The sequence below is a fragment of the Anolis carolinensis genome, chromosome 5 (assembly GCF_035594765.1).
Source record: "Anolis carolinensis isolate JA03-04 chromosome 5, rAnoCar3.1.pri, whole genome shotgun sequence".
Lineage (NCBI taxonomy): Eukaryota > Metazoa > Chordata > Lepidosauria > Squamata > Dactyloidae > Anolis > Anolis carolinensis.
This window is the reverse complement of record NC_085845.1, coordinates 29,674,976-29,694,294: the sequence shown is the minus strand read 5'-3', so window position 1 is coordinate 29,694,294 and position 19,319 is coordinate 29,674,976. Positions and strand designations below refer to the sequence as shown.

The following is a 19,319-nucleotide window of genomic DNA, read 5'->3' as shown; positions in this document are numbered from 1 at the left end:
TGTCCAATGTCCAATATTAGAGTTTAAAGTTTGAAATCCACAAAACCGAAACGCACTCAAACTTCCAAGTGGGGAAAACACCCAAGTCTTTTGCTAGAGTTCCAAAGCAAGTCCAAGGCAAGGAATTGAAGACAAGACTGGATTCACGGCACGACAAGGCAAGGCTGAAATCACGGCAAGGCAAGGCAAGGAAACACGGCTAGGCAAGGCACGGCTAGGCTGGAAGGTAGTGGATCCAAATGTGGTCCACACTTGGCTGGAAGTGAAGTTAATCCTTCAACTGACACGTTGACTCCGCGCTGGCTAGCCAGCGCACAGAACTTTTAAGGAACTTCAAATCTTTCCACAGAGCATGTGTCCAAATGCTCTTTTCCCAAGGGAAAAGAGCTAAAACAACATCTTCAACCAGATGCGATCCTCCCTGAGAATTCTCAGGGGAAAACAGGTTAATCAGCAGATTCTCTAGCTGCTAATCGCGCGCTCCTTCTCCTACCAGCTTTCTCAAACCTACTAGTTTCCCAAAACATCCGTCTATCAAAGGGAGGGGAACTGGTGGGAGAAGGCTCCGTTTCAAGGGCCTTTTTAATGAGCTGTGGACTAGAATTGTCAGTAGGAAGCATCTGGAAAGGGGCAGAATCTTGCTGAATCGGCACAAACCCCATTTCCTCGTCACTTTGGTCCATAATGGAGGTAGGATCACGGCCCAAGGGTTCAGGGGACATCACGCAACCATGAATTACAAGTAACATGGTTATCTCTATTAAGAGCCTAATAATATTATATTTCAGAAGGGGGAGTGTGACCCTGCTGGTTCTCCTGGATATCTCAGCGGCTTTCGATACCATCGACCATGGTATCCTTCTGGGGAGGCTCTCCGGGATGGGGCTCGGGGGCACGGTTCTGCTGTGGCTCCAGTCCTTCCTGGAGGGTCGTTCCCAGATGGTGAAGCTGGGGGACACCTGCTCAGACCCCTGGCCATTGACCTGTGGGGTTCCGCAGGGGTCTATTTTATCCCCCATGCTATTTAACATCTACATGAAACCGCTGGGAGAGGTCATCCGGAGTTTTGGAGGGCGTTGCCATCTCTACGCAGATGACACGCAAATCCACTATTCCTTTCCACCTGACTCCAAGGAAGCCCCTCGGATGCTGAACCAGTGCCTGGCCGCTGTGGCGGACTGGATGAGGAGGAACAAGCTGAGGATCAATCCTGACAAGACAGAGGCCCTCCTGGTCAATCGTGCGTCGGATCGGGGTATTGGGTGGCAACCTGTGCTGGACGGGGTTGCACTCCCCCTGAAATCACAGGTCCGCAGTTTGGGGGTCCTCCTGGATTCAGCGTTGACGCTTGAGGCTCAGGTGTCGGCGGTGGCCGGGAGGGCCTTCGCACAACTCAAACTTGTGCGCCAACTGCGACCATACCTCGTGAAGTCTGATTTGACCACGGTGGTCCATGCCCTAGTTACCTCCAGACTGGACTACTGTAATGCACTCTACGTGGGGCTTCCCTTGAAGACGGCCCGGAAATTACAACTGGTCCAACGCTCGGCAGCCAGATTAATAACGGGGGCAAATTACAGGGAGAGATCCACTCCCTTGTTTAAGGAGCTCCACTGGCTGCCGTTCATCTTCCGGTCCCAATTCAAGGTGCAGACCATCATCTATAAAGCCCTGAACGGTTTGGGACCCACCTACCTCCGTGATCGTATCTCCTTCCATAAACCTGCCCGTTCCTTGCGATCATCCGGAGAGGCCCTGTTATCACCATTGCCTATATCCCAGGCTCGCCTTGTAAGCACAAGGGAGAGGGCCTTCTCTGCTGTGGCCCCCCGATTGTGGAACTCACTTCCCACTGAAATAAGGCAAGCTCCCACTCTGTTAGCTTTTAGGAGAGAATTAAAAACATGGCTCTTCCATTGTGCTTTCGGTGAGTAATGTCTGTCATATATCTCCGTATTACTCCCCTCCGAACTTCTATCCTCCAGATTACCCCTTCCAAATGTCCCTGCCCATAGTGGAGTACTTCTCTGTCCCTCTCACTCCGGGTTTTATCTTTGTGTTCAAGTGGCCTGCCCTTGATTTATAGTTTTTTTGTTTTTTTTTTCTTGATTTCTTGATGTTCTGTTTATTATTATTTATTGTATTTTAAATGGTGTTATGATATGTTGTTCTTATATTTTATTATGTTGTATTGCTCTGGGCATGGCCCCATGTTAGCCGCCCCGAGTCCCCATTGGGGAGATGGTGGCGGGGTATAAATAAAGTTTTATTATTATTATTATATTATTATATAACATGTGGTATCATTATATTTCACTTGTGCTAGTAATGTTTTCTAGCTACATTACAGCAAAGTTAAAGTAAAGGCAAAGGTTTTCCTCTGACATTAAGTCTAGTCGTGTCCGATTCTGGGGATTGGTGCTTATCTCCATTTTGAAACTGAAGAGCCGGCGTTGTCAGTAGACACCTCCGAGGTCATGTACCTGACATGACTGCATGGAGCACCATTACCTTCCCACAGGAGTGGTACCTATTGATCTACTCACATTTGCATGTTTTCCAACTGTTAGGTTGACAGAAGATGGGGCTAACAGCAGAAGCTCACCCCACTCCCCAGATTCAAACCACTGACCTTTCGATCAGCAAGTTCAGCAGTTCAGCAACTTAACCCACTGCGCCACCGGGTTACATTATAGTAAGACCTCCATATTCGTGGGATCAATATCTATATTTCATTTATCCACATCTCACAAAATATATGCTGGGGGAAAACAAGGTAATAGGAAACTGAAGGGGATTGCAGCATCGGGAGCAAGAAAGATAACCAGGGCATAGGCCAAAGTTTTTAGCTAAGAGAATCATGAGGAAACATATATTTAATATAATAAGAACCATGTATCCATAGGACCAGGATCCACAGTTTCATTGATCCTTCTCCAACAAAATATGTCCTATCTCTAGGCATTTTCTAGGTGCTGTTTCTTTCAGTTAAATCCCATTGTCAACATTAAGTGCAGTGCAGCATGTTCAACCTTGACCCAAGGATTTAGAAAGGAAAAGCAGCAAGGAAAAAGTAGGCCTTTCTACACAAGGTTTCTATTCTTCTCCAAAAGAACTAGAGGGGTAAACATCCACAACAAGATCTTTAATTGAAGCGGTTGCTTTGTTTCCCTTCCGCAAAACAAAAAATAAATTGGAAAATACTGTGGAAATGTTATTAAGTGAACATAGGACTTACAGGAATTCCTCGGGAGGAATATCTTTGTGTAAAACTAAACTGGTGCACAGCCCAACACACCAAGTAAGTGCTCATTGGGACAGATTTTTGGAATGTTGTCCGAGTCCAGTTATCATCCAGTGAAATATTTTTCTGGGGAAGAGGAGAAACAAAGAAAAATAACTACACGTAATATGTTGTTTACAAGTAAAGTATAGCTTTGAGAAGAACTTTCTATTAAGATTCCGTTATTTCCGGTATGGGAGTGAATTACACAGTCATATACACATCATATGAACCATTATTCATTTTCATATATCCATATACTTCAATTATTCAGCTTTAGTCAATAACTACAAAATCTTGTATTATGACAGGAGGGGTGAAATTTTCCATAATGCTTTTACGCACCCCTAGCATTTCTCCCTTGGACTGTAGAACTAATGCAGTTTTACACCACTTTAGTTGTCATGGCTCAATACTATGTGATCACTGGATTTTTAATTTGATAAGGCATGGGCACTCTTTGACAAAGAAAGTTAAAGATCTTGTAAAACTACAATTCCCATGATTCTATATCATGAGCCGTGGTAGATAAAGTAGTGTCTAACTGCATTACTTTTATAGTGGAGATGCACTCTTAGTGAACCTTTTTTGTAAGAGCCGCAGCCACCCCAAACTGTAACCTTTCATCATGGAGAATCACTTTTGTCCCACAATTTATTTTGCTTGCCCTTATCTGCAACTTTTCCATTGCTTCATCATCGTTTCTGTGGTGTGGTGACCAAAGCATAACACATATTCCAAGTGCAGCTGCATCACAGCTTTCTGCTTGATAAGAAGCATATGATAATGGCAGTTTTAAAATTCCTCCTTAGTCTAAGACTTTTCCTTCTTCACAATAGCTACCGAGCTTGTCTGACAACTTCAAGATCTCTATCTTAATCAGTTATCATTTTCTTTATGATAGCAATTCCGAAATAATTTGGTATTGTCAGCAAAGGTGGGCACCTCAAAGGTCACCTGTCTGTATGAACTCCAGATCATTAAGAACAAGTTAAAAAGCACTGACTCCAGTAGAAATCATCAGGGAACCCTTCCACTGACACCCCCCCCCCTTTCTCTTTCTCATTCTGACTATCTATTTTCCTCAGGATCATTTGGTATGAGATTATGTTTGCAAATTCAAATCAATTGTACTTTTATGAAAATGAAATTGATAGTCTGAGGAGAATGTCTATGGATAAATATGTCTGTTGGTTTTTATGTTTATTACAATGGAGAAAATAATATTGGGAATGTGCACAGATTTTTGGCCACAACATATAATTGTGGGAACTCTATGGTAATCATGACCAAATATTGTTCACATCTCAGGGCATCACTGAATGTGCTTAAATATTATTGAAATAAATAAATAAAAATTAAGATCATTTCACATAGAACTCTTAACTGTATTTTTACCATTTACATGTATTAACTGTATTGTGGCACCTCCAATCACTGAACAGTAAAATAAGATCTTTTTTTAAAAGAACCAATTTCTGTCTCTCCCCCCTTCCAATACAATGTTTTTAGAATGGGGAAATTATTTTTATGCAAACATTTTGGAGGATGTCTTTAGCCAGAGGTTAACTTATTGAGATTTGCATATTAATTGTGCTCTCAGCTTGAAAATTTGAAAACCCTTCCTTCAAAGTTAAGTGTTGGCACTGAACTCAGCTTAGCTTTTCACTGTGGCTGTGAGCCATAAAACTCTTTCCTACTATCAGCACCAAAGAAGTATGCTATTGACTACGATGAAAGACTTGGAAGCTGAGCCATGAGAGATAAAAATAATCAGATGTGAACTTAAGAACTTCATTGAGGAAAAAATCGGGGGCGGGGGAATTCTAGTAATGGATAATATGTTCCAAAATGACAAACACACTGGTATGAATTCTATTGCTAGTTCTAACTAGAACATTGATAATTTGGTAAATCAATATTTAGGTAAGTTTAATGGATTATATGGGCCTGTTCTACTAGGGCACTGGCTCTCAACCTGTGGGTCTCCAGATGTTTTTACCTTCAACTCCCAGAAATCCTAACAGCTGGTAAACTGGCTGGGATTTCTGGGAGTTGTAGGCCAAAACACATGGGGACCAACAGGTTGAGAACAACTGTACTAGGGAGTAAGAACAGGATTCAAACCTCTGTACCTCACCTAGTAATTTTGATAGGTGTCTCTGATAGTCCACAGTGTACCTATTGCTGCAGAAGCACTGGAGAATCTCAACCCGAGGGCCAGATTCCATTTCAGAGATATTTTCAAGGGCCACATTCCAGTGATAGGGAGCAAGAAAGTAGCACCAATACAATGGCCATATTGTATACCAAATTGTATACTTTCATTAACTTTAAAGGTATTTCAGAACTTCAGAATAAGGGACAGTAAAAAGTTGATTTCATTGGTAAGGGATTGGCCCTTCTCAAGCGAGATAGTGACATTAAGACCTCAGGATGGCTGAATTTTGTTCCAAGAGCTGCAGTTCCTCAACTCTTGACTAATAGATAAGTTCAGAACTTTTATTTTTTTACAAAAGGCCACATTAGCTTTAGAAGAGGAACAGCATAAACAAAGTCATACTGTTTCCCCACATCCCAGATACACTATTTAAACATGTGAATGCATGTAAATATTAACATGCATGGAAATACATATTGACCAGCTTTGCTCATCTCTTATCTTCCCTGGTGGATCTTTCCTTCAGGAGCCACTTTTCAATGTGCTTCAGGGACCATAAGGTTGTATCTCCAGAGAAGCCTTACCTTCTCAAGCATCTCTAAGGGGCTTCAAGAAAGGACTTCAGGATGTGTTGTCGAAGGCTTTCATGGCCGGGATCACAGGGTTGTTGTATGTCTTTCGGGCTGTGTGGCCATGTTCCAGAAGCATTCTCTCCTGACGTTTCGCCCACATCTATGGCAGGCATCCTCAGAGGTTGTGAGGTATGGAGAAAACTAAGCAAAGAGGTTAATATATATCTGTGGAAAGTCTAGGGTGAGAGAGGTCAGTGTGAATGTGTGTAGTTAATCACTTTAATTAGCATTGAAAAGCTTATCTGCTGTCTTCTTCCTGCCTCTGGGGCATCCTTTGTTTAGAGTCGTTAACTGCCCTTGGTTGATTCATGTCTGGAAATCCTCTGTTTTCAGAGTATTGCTTTTTTATTTACTGTTCTGATTTTTGAGGTTTTTAATACTGGTAGCCAGATTTTGTTCATTTTCATGGTTTCTTCCTTTCTGTTGAAGTTGTCCACATGCTTGTGGATTTCAATGGCTTCTCTGTGTAGTCTGACATGATAGTTGTTAGAATGGTCCAGCATTTTTGTGTTCTCAAATAGTATTCTGTGTCCAGGCTGGTTCATCAAATGCTCTGCTATGGCTGATTTCTCTGGTTGAATTAGTCTGCAGTGCCTTTCATGTTCTTTGACTCTTGTTTGGGCGCTGCGTTTGGTGGTCCCTATGTAGACTTGTCCACAGCTGCATGGTATCTGGTAGACTCCTGCAGAAGAGAGAGGATCCCTCTTGTCCTTCCCTCGACTCTAAACAAAGGATGCCCCAGAGGCAGGAAGAAGACAGCAGATAAGCTTTTCAATGCTAATTAAAGTGATTAACTACACACATTCACACTGACCTCTCTCACCCTAGACTTTCCACAGATATATATTAACCTCTTTGCTTAGTTTTCTCCATACCTCACAACCTCTGAGGATGCCTGCCATAGATGTGGGCGAAACGTCAGGAGAGAATGCTTCTGGAACATGGCCACACAGCCCGAAAGACATACAACAACCCTGACTTCAGGATATTCACATTCCCACATCATGTGCATAAACCGCCCTTTCTGATGACATCAATGGGAATGTGAATATGTACAATATTTTTGGCAGACTATACAAAATGAGTCAAATCAAATACTAGGAAATTAGTGGGTCATAACAAAGGAAATAACGGTATTAAGGAAAAGAGAGGAAATGGGAAATAAAAGGGAAATAAAAGAAGCAATAATTGAATGTGCATAAGCAGTAATAGTATTAGGGTGGAAAGATAAATCCAAATGATCAGTAAGTAAATGGTACCAATATATGGTGGAGCAAATGGAATTTGAAATTATGAATGTGAAACGAAATGTTGTAAAAACTAATGAAAATAGAACAAGAGAAATGGAAGAAAGATGGACAATGGTAAAGAACTATATCATGAATCAATCTGGAGATCAAGCCATAAGAAATAAGATACAAATGTTATTTAGTATATAGGATGGAAATGGATAAAGATAAAGATATAAAGATTGTCTCATAAAGAAACGAATATGTAAAAAGAAAACAATCCTCGTGTTGGTGGTGGGAATTGTAAATGTTTTGTATGTCTACGGTATGTATTTTTTATGTTTAAAAAAAAGAATAAAAAAAAGAAAGGACTTCAGGAAGGAAGGTGTCAGTTGAAAGATTTGTCAGGCTGGATGGTTTATATTTCAGCTTCTTACTGGTGGTTCTCCATTTTTACATGAAATGATTGCTACAGCACATGTGATTACTTTGTAGCTGTTCCTAGATTACATATCATATATCATTCACACAGAGACAAATACATTATATGGTTAAATGTTTACCTCTGCTGGCATGTTTGACAGAGCTTGATATGATTTCTCATGGATAATAGAAATAGTGTAAGTTGCCTTCTTTTTAGGTTCATCAAAGCAGGGAAATGATTTCCGGGCATCTGTTGGTTCATGATCAGTGGCAGCTATGCTCCTTTTGAAACAAACGAAGGTGATTACATCGAACCATTAGTTACCAGTTGTCAAGAAGACCAATAACAATTAAAATGAAGCTAGCATAGTATTTCATCTGAAATAGATAAATCTATACACATAATACAAGTGAAAAATGTGTATGTGTGTATGTGGAGGAGGTGTCCACTCACACAGACAGCCTCCTGCCTCTACAAACAGCTATACAGTGTTCCCTCACTTATTGCAGGGGTTAAGTTCCAGGACCACACACGATAAGAGAAAATCTGCGAAGTAGGGACACTATAGTTGTGTTGTTTACGATCTCACTGGCAAGTAGCATGTCTGTCCCCTCCTCACCTCTCAAGCACGTGCATGCACGCTTGAGGCGAAAACAAAGCTGCTTCAGCCTCCTTTTCTCTCCCTTCGGATTCTCCTTCCTTCCTTCCTTCTCCTTAGGAAGGAAGTAGAAAGAGGGATTTATAATATTATTTTATGATTTATACTATTATTTTAGTGTTTATTAAAGAAACGTGAAACAGCGAATCCGCAAAACACGAACCGCGAAGTAGCAAACAGTAGTTCCCACTGAGCGGGAGACACCAGTGGTCCTCCCTCCGCTGACATGCAGATTATAATGAACACCATGAACATGTAGCCCAAACCCTACCAGTGTCCTCCACAAACACCATTCTACCCCCCCACACACACACCCAAGTGAAGGCTTTCATGTGCAGACAATGTCATCTTAGATGTTCTGTTTTCCTTCCAGAATGGACATCCCAGGGTTCCTTAATTTGCATGACCCCGACCACTGCCTCTACTTTAACCCTTAACCCTTTTCTACCCTTTCCTATGACACACAGTTAACAGAAGAATTGATCAGCAACTGAACAAGAAGTCTGGGAACAATTCACCATGATTTACAAGAATTGTACTTGATCTACATCCAGAGTGCAACCAATGATGGATCTAGACCAAACTTACCACAGATAATGGAACTTGCAGTATACTGATACTGTGACTCCCACTGACAATGAACTGGGACTGAACTTGGCATAGAGAAGCCCCAAGACCAACTGGACATACTGCAGGAGTTTAGGAGAATGGGCCTTGATTTTGGGGGTTGTAGTTCACCTGCATCCAGAAAGCACTGAACCCAACTGATGTCAGATCTGGACCAAACTTTGCACACAGACCCAACACGGTCAACTGTGCATACAGGTCTGGTTTGTGGATGATTTACCTCGGATCTGGGAGTTGTAGTTCACCCTTATCCAAAGAGTCCTGAACCCAGCTGACAACAGATCTAAACTAAACTTGGCATAAAGACCCAATTGCGAATACTGGCAGGGTTTGGGGGTTATTGCCCTGGGAATCTGGGTTGTAGTTCACTGTTATCCAGACAGCACTGAACCCAGCCAATGACGGATCTGGACCAAACTTCAGTGATGTTACCTAACATCCCAAAACAAAGAATGCCTTCTTCTAATAACCCGGGCATCGTCGGGTCCCCAAGCTAGTAAATAAATAAATGGAAGGGAGATTCTTATTCCTATGGCTCACATTTGAATAATTGAAAGATACCTTTTTCCAAAATATATGATTAAGCCTTTAAACATAATTTATTTTAAATACCAAAATAAGACATAAGATCAACTTGCATTATCTGTGCTACCACTAAATGCAAACAAAAACCATGCACTTTCCAATCCCCTTCTGATGATCATCTCCCTTTGTATTTCTAGTCCTAGAAACCCAGGGGGAAAAAAGGTTGGTGTGAGTTAACTGTCTGCATTTGGCTTGGTTCAATATGAATTGTATGAGGCAATTCAAATCTTGTTGAAGTGATATAGATGTGTGCTGTAACTGAGTGTTCCAATTCAATCTATCTAATTAGTATGCTTAGAATGAACATTTATACTTGTATAAAAAAACAATTATGCAATTTTCTTTAGTCTGGAACAATTTCCTTCTTTCCCCATATTTACTACATAACAGTATACTCTACATTGTGATCACACTGTAAAGGTTAACGCTATTCACACACGGGTCAATCTATCTCTAAGGACATCTACACTGTAGAACTGATGCAGTTTGACACCACTTCAACTGTTTTGGCTCAATACTATGGAATCTTTGCAGTTTTACAAGATCTTTAGTTTTTTCTCCCAAATAATGCTGGTGTCTCACCAAACCACAGCTCCCATGATTCAATAGCATTGTGCCACAGCACGCTGTGTTGAACCCTTAGCAGAAGTGGTAACTTTTGAAAAGAAACAAACTAATATCTCCTGCCCCACCCACTATCTTATATGTGTTTTGTGGGTGATGGATGGCTTGAAGTAACTTGTCAAAAACTTCCTAGGAACACCACATCCGTAATGGGAACATTGATCACTCTCAGATAACCCTGCACATCTGTCTTTCATTGTGCCCAGGGCAAAGTATAATAGGAATCTTGTATAATTTGGCATATTGATAGGCTATAGCAAAAGAAACTGGTATGAGGTACACTTGGTATAAACTGATGTGAGGATGTTTAACTTAATAAATGATATCTGAACATCTTACCTGCACAGAATATAAATGACTGAGAAAAATAGTCATTAAAATTGTTGCCAAGGTTTGCAGAAAACATTGGCTCTCTAAATGGAATGACACAGTTCTTATCAACATAGTACACTGCTCACTGATGTGACATGATTGATGGGAGAACTCGTTGATGGGAGAACACAACTGAGCTCTCTCCTCAATTAATTTTGAATCTGGAAGTTTTCCAGCTCCATTTAAACACCTTGAGCTATATAAAGATAGTTTTCATTTTCTTCATCCAATTTTTTTTAAAAAAAAATAATAAAAAGTAATTATAGACATTGCTATAGCTTTGAACTTTCAGAACTTTGGAAATGTTATCTCAATACTCCAATTCACCAGTGATTCTTGACAAGTTTTTCCTGCAGTATTTTAAATGCTTCACTGATCACAGGTGGTGGTTTGAACCTAGTGGGTTTGACTGTCGTGTTTTGGCAACAAAATGCTACATGGCAGAGAAGGAAACAAGTTCAGCCACTAGAATGGAGAACCAGTGCATGGCCTGTACTGGGAAGGTACTTGCTTATATTCAAAGGTCACTATGTCAGACATCAGAAATGTTTAAGTGACAAGCTCTTCAGAACCCTGGACAGTTCTAAATGGAATGGCCAAATATTTTGAAACAACTTAAAAGATGCCGATAGGCACGTTGTCATTTAACCTTTGTGCAAATTTACGATATGCCTCTCTCAGTTTAGGACCTCAGCAATCAGCATTTTTGCTCTTAGAAATGAGAAGATGCATGGTTTTGCTTTAGTGTATATGGAATAGCTGTCCTGATGCCCCGCACCTTGCCAAAAAACCCTAGAAGTAAAATATGAAGAAGATTTTCATTTTTGAGGAGTCATATCACAAAAGGTCCTGATGGCAAAACCAGCTCCTAGATTCACAGGTGTTGGCTTCTTTTTACTAAGGGGAATAGATATTCCTTCCTAGTCAGTCAAACAAAATATTTGGAATTAGTCCCATAAAAATTCACTACAAGATTTAAAACAATAAAGCAAAAACTTAAGTTTGAGTGAGTGCGATCAAATATATGAATATTAAATTGTGTACAAATATGCTTTTTAGAAAATGAATGTAGTAATGGAGATGGAAAGGAAACATATTTTTTGAGTGGTGGCTTACATGCATTAGGTATTGAAGCAACAACATAACATCTAGGACAGATATGTTATGCTTACTTACGATTCTTTTAATTTAAGGTGACTTATTTAGATCTTGCATACCAAATGCCTTCTTTGTATTTATATTTTTAAAAGGTTGTTATTCTACACTGTATATACATTAAATCTTTGAGCACAGAAGCAGCTGCAAGAGTTTCTACTTTCTTTGGATTAATAAAATGCATTTTGCAAAATGGCCTCTCAGTTATTTGCTGCTCATTTCTCATCTGCATGGAATTACAACATGATACAAGGTAAAAGGATACAAGTCCCATACAACGTCAACTGGTTGCTTCTATATATATGAAAACTGACTGTATCTCATGTTGTAGTCTATGTGTAAAAGGAACTACCAAGGTGCTGAATCTTAACATTCAGCCCATGGGATAGCTCCATTCCAACAAAGGCTAAACCCCTAAATCAGTGGTTCTCAACATGTGGGTTCCAAGATGTTTTGGCTTTCAACTCCCAGAAAGCCTAACAGCTGGTAAACTGGCTGGGATTTCTGGGAATTGTAGGCCAAAACACCTGGGGACCCACAGGCTGAAAACCAATGGACTCACTGCTCAACTGATATGGCAACCATTGATTGTTATCATCCCATAAAAATGAGTGGGACTAAACATAAGTCTACTTAAAAAGCCCTAATTCCTTTGAATGAGAGCAGGAGCATTTCCCACTAGATTATAATCAAGAATAATGACAGTATAAAGTTCTCCATGCTCATAAGAGTTGAAGGCCTTGCCCACCTACATGGCACACATCAAAAATGGATTGCCTTCCTGCTTCGTTAATCTATACACCATGTAATGGCAGTAAAAACGAAATGTGGTAAATCATTATCAAAATATGTACTGTTATATTAAGTCATGCTACAATAAAACTCTGTCAGGGCTCATCCTGCACCCATTTTATAACATAATAGGAGCTGGACTTTACACAAAGCCTGGAAAAATATATTAGGACTATAACTCTAAGAATTTAATAGCCATCATGTCCACTGACCACGAGCAAAGATGAGCATGGAGTACACATGGCCCTCTAGATGTTATTGGATTTTAACTCCCATTAACCCTGGACAGCATGGTCAATAGTGATGGATAATGGGAGCTGCAGTTGCATTCTAATAATATCTGAGGGTGCACATATTCCCTATTGCTAGCTTAAGTACTAGGCCTTGTAAATGAAAGTCAGAAGCAAGGCATGTGTAAATACACCCTGAATATTATCGGCACAAATCTGTAACTGCATCCAGCTATTGTTCCCAAAATAAAAAAAAATGACTGAAGCTATGAGGCTTCTTTCTCCCCCCCCCCTTTCCCCCCAACTTTCCTTTTGGCCAAAGTCTGTTAAATCATCAGTCCAATAGACAATTTAATTTTGGATTGAAGCCGTACTGTGCTGAAATAAAGGAGACTAAATTAATTGAAGTAAATTGTAGAACAGATTCCTATGGCTGTTTTTCCATCTACAAAACAGTTCTCTCTGTGGAATTTATTTGTATTAATTAAGTCTCCCATCTGGAAATAGATTCCAATCAGAGGTCTGATAGAAGTGGTGTTTCAGTTAGTCATTATATGTGGTTATGTTCTTGATTTGTAAAAATTACTAATTGTGTACACATTGTAATATCTGAAGGCAATCTTGGAGAGCTGATGAGTTAATTACAAAAGGCAGGCATGTCACAATTAGAGCAGGACAGCAGAACCTTTGCTTTGGACATGTCACATGATATCATTCTCCAGTGAGAGACTGTTGGAGTTTGGGGGTTTTTATGAAAGGATATCATTAAAGGATTATTTCTGTTTGTAAAATAAATGTTTCCCAGGCTATTTCCCACATGTTATGACTAATTGGAGCAAAATACTTTGGGCTGGCATTGGTGCCTCGGATTCAATTATGACCTCCTCCTTTTACTTTTATACAATTGACCATGCTGACAAAGATATACGTGTCAGAAAACACTTCACCAGCTTCAGCTTCCATTCCAGTTGAGATTCCTTAATAGAAATAGCCTGGCCACAGTAATGATGAACCTCAGGGCTCATGAAGCATCTGCACAGCTTCTTGCGCGGGCATTGCAGGTCTCCCTTTGCACACTTGCTCCTGAACATGGGGCATCAGAGAGACTCAATAAAGGCCAAAACCAATATATTAAATCCTACTTCTCATATACATTTGACCTGTACATGGATGCAGGTCCAGAAAGACATAATTAGCCAGTCCAATGTATTTTTTAACCTTTTAACAAAGGAGAACATTGAATTGTGCTGAAGAGGAAAGATCTGAATATTAATGTGTAAAAGACGATTGCATGGTCGGGAGTTGGACTGGATAGTCTTTGTGGTCTGTTCCAACTCCACGATTAAATGAGTGCCTATCAACTGATTGGAATGTTGGTGGACAGGAAAAGAGATTTATCGATAGGCTTAAAGCTAACTTTAAAAACTGTGACAGACACAGAGAACTGGGAAGCCCTCCAGCATTCTCACTGGAGGTCAGCTGTTACCAACAGTGCTGTGGAATTCAAAGAGGCACAAATGGAGGGTGAAAGGGAGAAATGTGTCAAGAGGAAGGTATGTCAAGCCAACCCTGACCAGGACCGCCTTCCATCTGGAAACCAATGCCCTCACTGTGAAAGACCATGCAGATCAAGAATAGGTCTCAACAGTGACCTACAGACCCACCGCCAAGACCCTACACTTGGAAGACAATCATACTCAGGCACAAAGGATTGTCAATGATGATGATGATGATGATTGGATAACATCTTCAACTATATTTGGGGAAAGCAGACAGCAAGCTGGTTTAGGTCTCAGAAGATGCCATGCATCCCTCTGCTCTCTAACAGGAGGAAACCCATGGAGAGCTAGGTACAGCTCAGGGGTACTGCACGATCACCCTTTAGCATTTTGTCTAATTTTGCATAACATAGAATCATAGAATTGTAGAGTTGGAAGAGACCTCATGGGCCATCCAGTCCAACCTTCTGCAAGAAGCAGGAAAATCTCATTCAAAGCACAGTCTTAGATTCATTGGCATTCTTAGTGCTGATCTCCTAAATAGGATATTTCTTTTTAGCAACACATTTAGATCTTTCAAAAACAGCCTATCATTATTCTTTGTTTCCAGTGTTTGGGCATGAATGCTGCTGCTTATGCAGCCAAAATGGCTGCCAAAAATGGCACCACCCACACACAAGAGGCTTAAGGGAGTTTCAAAACTTGTACAAGCCCCAACCCTCAGTTAAAAATAGATGCTCTATTTCTGTAACAAATACATTTCCAAGGGCTTTGTAATTTGAACTTTGATTATATACATGCCACTCTTAGGTGATTGTACCGCATTATCAAGATCCCAGACTCCAGATTCCAGAACCCCTTAAAAGTAAATTAAATAATCAGAGGGCAGGGTGTTCTAAATGCTGCCCTAAAAATGCTGTTTAATGATACCCTCCAGCCTAAAAAAGATAAACCCCCAAAAGCAACTGGGAGTGATGCACTGCTGGAGATGTTAGAGCTAGAGATTGAGCAGGGAGTTGGACCTAGTGGCTTCTAATGCCCATTACAACTCTGTGATTCTATAATTCTATGATTCACCCTCCCTTTTGCCCCAAATGGCAACTGAAGTGCTGCAGTGCTCCTCCAAAGTTCCAGATTAAATCCAGTGATGCTATGTACCCTGCCAGAATCTGGAGCACTCCCACCCTTGACATATAGGGTAACTTTCTATGTTTCTAACACTGCATGCCCTGTGATAGCTGTTAACATGTACTAAGACAAAAACACAATGTTTCCAAATTATTTAACCTTCCCAATAGTAAGCTTGAGTAGTTAAAAGGTGTTATATGGTAATCAATTTGTGTGAAATGATCTTGAGAATAACCCTCAGATGGATTTAAAAGCAAGGGCAAGTAGTTTTGTTTTCCAGCATCCACCTACCCTGCAATTGTATCCAATAACTATCACTACCTTAACAGATTCCCAATAAAGCAAGAATGCCTTCTCTTCTGATGCCTATGCAAAGCAAAACAGACAAGGAGGGTCCCGCAGGAAATTATGGAGTCTTTGCCTCTGGGAGACTGCATTAGTATTTATGAAAAGTACGATATCAAAATTTGACAGAAGGCATACATATGGCAATAATTATTTTAAGAAGGTTTGTTAAGAATCAGTGATAACCTATACACAACAATCCCTTTTGTATTATTAAAGCAAAAATTCATTAGTGTTCACTACCTTGCTCTATTTGTGATTATCTGACTCTCATTCTAACTGTGGTTCATTTTATGTTTTTACTTGGTGTTAAATTATTTCTCCTTTCTGGTTCACAGCCTTCTTACTTAAGAATAATGTGTGAGTCACATCTTGAAACTGTAGGAGAATCATCACTAGGATGAAATTAGCATTATTAACGGTTCTGTTTAACAGTCAATGACTTGCAGGAATATGCACACTGCAATTTAAGCAGGTCTGAGTTAGGGTTGTCACACTGAAAATTGGAGAGAGTTGCCATATCTTTAAAAGATGTGTAAAAGAAAGAATTCCAGCTTGTCACTCACAAAAATCCCTTTTCTGCTCAAACGTTAAAGGTACAACACTCCTCTTAGGCAGATACAAAAGTTTCACTTTCTGGATATTACTGGACAGCTTTGTGACAGACATTTAAGTAGAGTAGAATCTCGCTTATCCAAACTCTACTTATCCAAGGTTCTGTATTATCCAACGCAGTTTGCCTTTTAGTAGTCAATGTTTTTGAAGTCAATTTTTCAATAAATTGCAAAATTTTGGTGTTAAATTCATAAATGCAGTAATTATTACATAACATTATTGTGTACTGAACTGCTTTTTCTATCCATTTGTTGTAAAGCATTATGTTTTGGTGCTTAATTTGTAAAATCATAACATAATTTGATGTTTAATAGGCTTTTCCATCCCTTCTTATTATCCAACATTTTCACTTATCCAATGTTCTTATTTATGTTGGATAAGTGAGACTCTACTGTACTACTTTATTTCCATAACATATTGACTGGTTACACATACTTAACATGTTTCCAGTGCCAGATCAGAACATACTATATGGTCCATTGTCTACAACAAGGATGGGTCAAGTGTACCTCTCTAAGGTGCAATCCAGTTCTTATTAAACTTAACCAGCTAAGCCTTTGTTGAGGAATGCTGGGTGTTGCAGTTTTCCCTTCCTTATATACAAGTCATATATCTTCAGACCCATTGGAAAAATATTCAGCTGGCATTTCCCAAATTACAGTATCCATCAGCAACAAGTATAGGTAAAGAAAACTGATTAACATGACTAAATTGTTTGAATAGAACCTTCTACTGCAGATCTTAAAGAAAAGTAAAAACATGCTGTCACCTGTAACGTTCAGCTAAAATAATCAAATAAATGAGCTCCAAATCAACCTGAACAATGACACCTCATAGGATGTGGACGGTAATCCTGCACTTGCTTAATGACAGCACTCTACCCAATTGCAAACAGCTACTCACTAGCAATGCAAGGCCACAATGCAAGGCAAGAAATAAACACAGAAAAGACCCTACATCAAATCCAGATACCAACACTGCCAACATTTCTACTCTGTAAATATTACTAGAGGATCTTCTCCACAACAGTAGGGGTTCATTTTGTTGCTAATCCTTCAGTGTGATGCTCTACATCAATAGACAAGTACACTCTTATGCATGTCACACAAGGCAAGCAAGGCAGCTTCTATGAAAAGTTTTAAAAAAATCATAGGTACCAATATGACATCAGAAGTACTCAAAACCACTGGGAGAACATTAACATTTCCCAGGTCACTCTGTTAATAGTCCCACAAATGGCTATCCTGGAGCAAAGATACTTCAAAAGGAGATTAAAATAAGAGACTTCTGCATTTCAGTTCATTATCCAAGTAAGGAAAAAGAAGGCATCAGAAGCAAAGAAAAAGAGAGGGCATTGTTATCATATGCATATTTGGGGGAAAGCAGAGAGATTTACTTGGTTATTCCATTCTCCACATAAGTTGTTCTATAGAATCCAACCAGGGAGCCATTCAGATGTCCTCGGAACTTCATACTCAGGAAATAAAAGTTAGGAGATAGGTCTTCTTCTGCTTCTATCACCACATATTCCTGTGGATTGTATTCGAAACAACGCTTTAAAGGAATAGACTGGCCTGAAGATGTCTGGAGCAGGGGCATTTCTGTGATCTTAGTCTCTCTGATATGAAGCCAAATGTGTTTGGTGGGATGGCTGTTCAGCGTGATGGAGATGTTAACTGTTCCGTCATAGTGATCTGCTCCCATGTCAGGTTTCAGCTCTAAGTCATAATGGTTGGGATCAACATAGGGAGACAGTTTGAAATTTGTCCAATCTCCACTGTTGTCATCATTTTGTGCAGGACAAGGGTCTGTATCCTCTGGCGTAGGGACTGTGGGTACTTTTGTTGTTGTTTGCCCATTGTCTTCTGGAAGACTGCATTCTGGTGGTTTTAATCCCAGGCCCAAGGCCAGTCCCAAGATTAGACCTAAAGCAACAATCACACCACAAATGATGATCACATGCTTCTTTTTCATGCAATAAGTTTTGGATGCCTTGTCTTCAAAATCCATTCCTTGCATTTCCACTCGTCTCTATTGGAACTAAATATCAAATTGTACAAAAAAGATTTACGAAACAACAGATCTTTTCTCTCGCTCTCTTTTGTATTGACTCAGCAACCTCTGTTTATGTTCAACAGCTTTCCTCTCTTTCTTTTGTACTGACTCAGCAGCCTCCGTTTATGTTCAGCAGTTTTCTCCCTTCTTTTCTCTGCCTTTTCTCCACTCCCGAGCTTTCACTCATTCAGATATTGAAAAATAACCTTTGGTTTATCCAAAGGGAAGTAACTGGTAAAGAAAAATTCAGCTAAGAAGCAGAGACAGAGGAAATTAACACAGAAGAACATTGTAGCTGCTGCTGGTGGCCTTATAAGCAGTGCAACTCCACCCCCAAACTCCTCCTGCTCTGGACAGAATTAAATATAAACCAGCTCTGTGTTAATCAACAGTCAGGGATGATCAAATGCCAAGCTTTGGTGTCAGCAGTTTTCTAGACAGATCACAGACAGACGTGAATCACGGAGAGGTAGAACTGCTCAGAAACCTCAACCTTTGGCTTTCTCCTCCTGGATTTCGTTATGAGTGAGGATTTCCTTAAAATTTTACACTCATACTTTTCTGTAAAAACACCTCTGTGTTTTTGGATTTCCCCCTCATTTTTCCCTTCTGCCTTAAAAAAAATCCTATATTTGGGTTTTAACCCCCTTCCCCTCCAAGTAATAGAGTTTTTAACTTTATTTTTCTTTATGCTGTAATTCTGTGTGTGGCTATATGAAATTACTTTGCCAGAAGAGAAAGCTCTCTCTGTGTTCATCAGGCTGTAAACATTGGCTCTTGATGCATGCACGGAGCCAAACATGATCTTCAAGAGTTTGATTTGCATATGGAGCTGGCGAGGCAGCTGCAGATGTATGTCCTCAATTTTTGCTATTTATGGTTTGTGCTTTTTCTGCAAACAGATG

The 19,319-nt window shown here is 40.0% G+C and overlaps 1 protein-coding gene across 1 annotated transcript in view; it reads right to left on the bottom strand.

Moving 5' to 3' along the window:
- enpep (glutamyl aminopeptidase) overlaps positions 1–18,816 on the bottom strand; it is a 50,512-nt gene extending 31,696 nt beyond the window's left edge. Inside the window, exons 1-3 of the mRNA XM_062983096.1 lie at positions 17,756–18,816; positions 7,869–8,010; positions 3,239–3,370 (exon numbers count right to left, since the gene is read on the bottom strand). Coding sequence (XP_062839166.1) covers positions 3,239–3,370; positions 7,869–8,010; positions 17,756–18,378 — 897 coding nt within the window. The 5' untranslated portion in view covers positions 18,379–18,816. The remainder of the gene's footprint in view (positions 1–3,238; positions 3,371–7,868; positions 8,011–17,755) is intronic.
- Positions 18,817–19,319: the final 503 nt, after the last annotated feature.